Source organism: Octodon degus, unplaced genomic scaffold (genome assembly GCF_000260255.1).
Source record: "Octodon degus isolate 3935 unplaced genomic scaffold, OctDeg1.0 scaffold00030, whole genome shotgun sequence".
NCBI lineage: Eukaryota > Metazoa > Chordata > Mammalia > Rodentia > Octodontidae > Octodon > Octodon degus.
This window is the reverse complement of record NW_004524606.1, coordinates 11,045,977-11,051,630: the sequence shown is the minus strand read 5'-3', so window position 1 is coordinate 11,051,630 and position 5,654 is coordinate 11,045,977. Positions and strand designations below refer to the sequence as shown.

Below are 5,654 nucleotides of genomic sequence, written 5' to 3'. Positions count from 1 at the left end.
CCTACCAGTGTACTGCAGAAGGCCCTTCACAGCATCTCCCTGACCTGCACTTCCAGTCTCACCTTGCTCTTCCTCACATCCCTGTCTCCCCAGGGTAGTCTCTGCTCACACCCCAGAATTCCTCACCATTCCAGGCATTGTCTGTGATGTGTACTCATTCCAGGGTTCTGCACATGTTGTTCCTTGCCCAGTCTTCCCTCAGAACTCTGTTCAGCTGGTACCCTTGCTGTACTGATACCCCCATACCTGCTAGATGATTGTTGTCCCTTTCATTGGATTGCCTCACATAAGGGCTTCAATTTTTTTTTTAACCAAGACCTGTAGTAAAACATTCATTTTGTATTGCAACCCAATAATCATGACATGGGCTGATACTAAATATAGCTTTATAAAATATTGTAAGAGGGGTTGAAGGGCAGGTAGGAAAATGGGGAAAAAAGAATCAAGTTGTACCATATACAGGTGCAAATTCTCCAAAATGTACCAATAAATTTAATTAATAATATAATATATGAGAGAGCGGGACGTCAGGCTTCTGCACTAGAACTTTCCTTGTGGTAACGAGGGAAGACCAGTGACCACCCAGTGCAGAAGCTGCAGCAGGTTTAAAAATTGGTGATGTTGAGAAAGGCAAGAAAATTTTTGTACAGAAGTGTGCCCAGTGCCACACTGTTGAGAAGGGAGGCAACCACAAGACCGGGCCAAATCTCCACGGTCTCTTTGGGCAGAAGACAGGTCAGGCTGCTGGATTCTCTTACACAGATGCCAACAAGAACAAAGATATCACCTGGGGAGAGGATACATTGATGGAGTACTTGGAGAATTCCAAGAAGTATATCCCAGGAACAAAAATGATCTTTGCTGGCAGGGGGAAGGGCTGGCTGGCATGTGGTGCTGGGGGATCAAACCGCAGTCCCTGTGCTTTCACTAAGCTTGTTCTAAGTAGGTGCTTTAGACCACTGAGCCATCTCACCAGCCCAGCTCAATTCCTTAAGTGACTGCTTTAACAAAGCTGTCAGGCTCAGGTTGCTGTGGTTCGAGCCCCACAACTGAAGCCAGCCAAACCTGCCCTGAAGGCATTCGGAGCAAAAAAAAAAAAAAAGAAGGGAGAAAGGGCAGACTTAGTAGCTTACCTCAAAAAGGCTACTAATGAGTAATAGCCACTGCCTTATTTATCACAGAACAGAAATGTCTCACAGCTTTTGTATGTGTACCATAATTTAATCTCATACACCAGAATTCAGATCATGAGTGGTTGACAGAATACTTTTGTTGGACAGTCCTGATGTAAATAAAATTGGCTTGTAGTTAAGTGTATATCATTTTTTTCTTCAAGGGTTGATAGTAATTCCAGTTCAGCAAATACTATCACTGTTTTCCCTTCTAAATACATGGTTGGACTTAATTAGTAATGTTCAACTTTTCCCAAAGATTGAGAATATCATCTCAAAACTACTGATGGTTGGTTTTATATTTAGATTTATATAACTGGTTATGTGAATATGTTTAAATAGTGAGAGAATCTTTTATTGTCTCAAAACCAAGCAAGACTCCTCAGTTTCAGTTTGTGTTTATTAGCCTGTTAAAGGAGTGGTTGAAGACAAGAAAGCTACGTCTATATTTTTAGTCTTCACTATGCCAATTTAATTAGAATTCCCTATATCTAAAAAGTGCTGCCTTTTACTTATTGAAAGGAATTTTAGTGTGGTGTATGTATAATACCAAATAAGGAATATTTAACATTTTTCACATTTTATAGTTGATCTGTAAATTCAGATCCTTTTAAGAGTTAGCATGATATAACAGGTCAGACTGAGTTTTTGATTTCTTTAGATCACACTGAGTTACTGTTCATGGTAGTATTTAAATAGCTATTCAAAAACACAAGACTGGGGCTGGAGAGATGGCTCAGTGGTCTAAAGCACCTACTTAGAACAAGCTTAGCAAAGCATCAGGGACCGCGGTTCAATCCCCCAGCACCACATGCCAGCCAGCCCCGCCCCCTGGTGGGCTGAGCTGGCCACACATACACCACACACACACACACACACACTCTCTCTCTCTCTCTCAAATAAAAAAAAAAAAACCAAATAAAAAAAAAATAAAAAAAAAAAAAAAAAAACCACAAGACTAAAACTCTTACTGTTGTATGTGTGATTGGTAGTGGTGCTTCCTGTCAGCTCATTAGAAGGACTAAAGTGAGGAAGGTACAACATGAGCACAAATTTGTATGTGACCATAATACTTAATTAAAAACAAATCACATTAAAAAATAATATAATATGTATTTTCCAAAGACTCATGTGCGCCAAGGCTTGGCTCCCAGCTTGGTGCTTTGGTTTGTTTTTTTTTTTTTTTGGTCCTCGAATGCCTTCGGGGCACTTTTGGCCAGCTGGAGAGGTGTGAGGTTCGAACTCCAGCAACCTGAGGCTGACAGCTTTGTGGAAGCAGCCACTTAAAGGACTGAGCTAGGGCCAGGCCCCCCCAGCTTGGTGCTTTGGGAGGCAGTGGAAACTTAAGGAGGTGGAGCTGAAGTGGAGGTCTCTAGGTTGTTGGGAATGTGTTCTCGAAGGGGATTGCAGGACCTGCTCTATTCCATTCCACCCCTACCCCACCATCAGGTGAACAGTTTTGTCTGTCTGCCACACATTCCTGCTGCCTCACCAAAAGCCTAGAAGCATCAGGGCTAACTATCAGGGACTAAAACATCCAAAAAGGTAAGTCAAAATAATCTTTTTCTCTTTATAATTTCTTTAGTGACAATTTGTCATAGTGACAGCTGAAAATTTTGAATTATTTTTTCCATGTGGTGAGAAGTAAGGATTAGTGTCCATTGATTTCCATACAGGTGCCTGGTTGATTCAACAGTTGATCCAATTGATTTTGGTTTAGCTACAGAGTAATGCTTCAGTCAATACCATATAAGGAAATTCAAAGGCAATCAGGCCTACATTCTTCAATTCAATAAACACTTGTGAGGGCCGGGGAGATGGCTCAGTGGAATAAGTGCTTCCCTGGCAAGTGCAAGGGCCTGAGTTCAATCCCCAGTTCCGCCAAAAAATAAATAAATAAATAAATAAATAAATAAACACTTGTGAATAACTTAGTGTTGGAGTCTCTAGCAGATTTTGGCAACAAGTAATGAAGAATAGGACACAACCCTGCCTTCAAATAGATTACATTTCAATTGTGGTGATTCTAAAATGGAATCGTGCAGTAAACATAAAAATAATCACCATGTGATGTGAGAAAAATACATAAGAGCTGTGTTTTTGTTTTTGCTTTTTATGTATTTGGTACAGGGTCTCACTATACAGCTTGGACTTGTAGTGATACTCCTGTTTTAAGCCTCCCCAGAACTGGGATTACAGGCATATGCCACCACGCCTCACTTCCTAATTAATTCTTGACTTCATCTAAATTCTCCCATCTTTGAACACATCTTTTTGATTTTGTTGTCTCCTATATAAACACACACACACACACACACACACACACACATTCAGAATAGCAGGAAAACTGTTATAAACAACCATTAAATTTTAGACATTTAATACACCAAAACTAGTATCAATCCTTTCATTTTCCTTTAACTCTGTGTGCTCATAATCATTTCTAATAACAGTACTTTAGATGAAACAACAACCCAATTTCCTAATACATTTATTGTTGTTTTGTCAGTTGACCCAAAATAGCAATCCTCAAAAAGGAGGTGCTATTGTTTTGATTAACCCTAACTGCCAGGATGGAGCAGGCATCATCTATATGTCACATCATGACGTAAACCCTATTCAAGCCAGGTGTGGTGGCATACACCTGCAGTCCCAGCACCTGGGAGGCTAAGGCAGGAGCACAGAGGCACACCATAAATTCAAGTCCAGCCTAAGCTACATAGCAAGGCCCGATCTCAACCAAAATGAACAACAAGGAAACAAACCTTTTGGAGTATAGAAATACATACCATCATGATTTTTTACTTTCATTTTTGGGTCTCTATGGGTTCTATAAAGCTGAGGAATTAATAAAGTACATACTCTTTCAAGAGATCAAGTTTACAATCTCCAGGGGGCGGTGTCACGCGGGCGGGAGGAGCGCGTCCCTGCCGGGAGCCGCGTCCCACGGTAGCCGCGGTCCTGCGCGAGCGAGCCAGCGGAGCGAGCGAGCCGCGCGGTCTTCCCAGGAATCTCCTGTGGCCACGCGGAACTCTCACCATGCCGGAGCAGAGCAACGACTACAGAGTGGCTGTGTTCGGGGCGGGGGGAGTGGGCAAGAGCTCCCTAGTCCTGAGGTTTGTGAAGGGCACGTTCCGGGAGAGCTACATCCCCACCGTGGAGGACACCTACCGGCATGTGATCAGCTGTGACAAGAGCATCTGCACGCTGCAGATCACCGACACCACGGGCAGCCACCAGTTCCCCGCCATGCAGCGGCTGTCCATATCCAAGGGCCACGCCTTCATCCTGGTCTACTCCATCACCAGCCGGCAGTCTCTGGAGGAGCTCAAGCCCATCTACGAGCAGATCTGTGAGATCAAAGGGGACGTGGACAGCATCCCCATCATGCTGGTGGGCAACAAGTGCGATGAGAGCCCCAGCCGCGAGGTGCAGAGCAGCGAGGCCGAGGCATTGGCGCGCACGTGGAAGTGCGCCTTCATGGAGACCTCGGCCAAGCTCAACCACAACGTGAAGGAGCTGTTCCAGGAGCTGCTAAACCTGGAGAAGCGCAGGACCGTGAGTCTCCAGATCGACGGCAAGAAGAGCAAGCAACAGAAAAGGAAAGAAAAGCTGAAGGGCAAGTGCGTGGTCATGTGAAGACCCTGGTCGCCCTGCACCGCAGAGGGGCAGCTGCGCCTGGCCGCGTCCCTCCCCAGTGCACCCTCCCCATCCGGGCAGCATGTCTGAGGCCCACGTGTGACACATTGCATCTGCCCGAGCGCACCCTCATGTCCCTATGGGGTGGTCCATGCCACTCCACCATCAGCCATCCTTCTCTAGAGCCACAGACCTGCCAGGGGGCGAAAAAGAAGTGCAAAGCTGAGGCCTGTGGAGAGAGGTGCCAGCCACTGTGCTGGCAGGCAGTTTTGGCCATTAGGAGTTAGGAAGACTGGACCCTGGGAAGAAGGACAAGCAGAGGGGACGTGTGTCACCTACATGCATGTTGAATGTGTAAGCCCTGAGCTACGGGCACCAACCCCACCACAAGCATCTCTCCCTGCTCAGAAGCCAGTAGCATCTTGGGGGTGGGGATGGTGAGAAGGCCAGCTGGTCCCACGTGAGCAGAGTGGTTCCCTCGCAAGGTTTTTAGGTGGACACCCTCCCCAAAGGATGTGTGTGCCCTGTCTGTTCTCCTGCCTGGCCCTGAGGGGATGAGTCACCTCCTGTAGATCTAGTTAGCACGCATCTTGTCAGCCAAGTAGAGCACTTACTTTCACATGCAACAATGAGTTCACACACAGTGCGCTCTTGTGTCAGAAGTTCTTCAACTATTGAGTACTGGTATCGTAACATTCTAACACAACGCAATAATGTTCTTGTGTGTTACACTTTGAGGGTTTTAGAAATGTGAAGTTTCTTTCCTTTGGTCTGATAGGGCTGTATCTTCTAGCCCTCATATTTTTAAACAAAAACAAATAAAGTAGCTATTTTTAAACTTTC

General features: G+C 45.1%; 1 protein-coding gene and 1 pseudogene across 1 annotated transcript; both read left to right on the top strand.

Annotated features, from left to right (window-relative positions):
* Positions 1–617: 617 nt before the first annotated feature.
* Positions 618–1,157, top strand: LOC105741974 (annotated as a pseudogene).
* A 3,054-nt stretch (positions 1,158–4,211) lies between these two features.
* Positions 4,212–5,624, top strand: LOC101583619 (GTP-binding protein Di-Ras2-like). Its single transcript, XM_004629514.2, has one exon. It carries the CDS (start codon positions 4,212–4,214, stop codon positions 4,809–4,811), a length of 600 nt encoding a protein of 199 aa, XP_004629571.1. The 3' UTR covers positions 4,812–5,624.
* Positions 5,625–5,654: the final 30 nt, after the last annotated feature.

What these genes read in the sequence shown, in the direction of transcription:
- LOC101583619 (XM_004629514.2), top strand. Translation starts at nt 4,212, where the DNA reads ATGCCGGAGCAGAGCAACGACTACAGAGTGGCTGTGTTCGGGGCGGGG.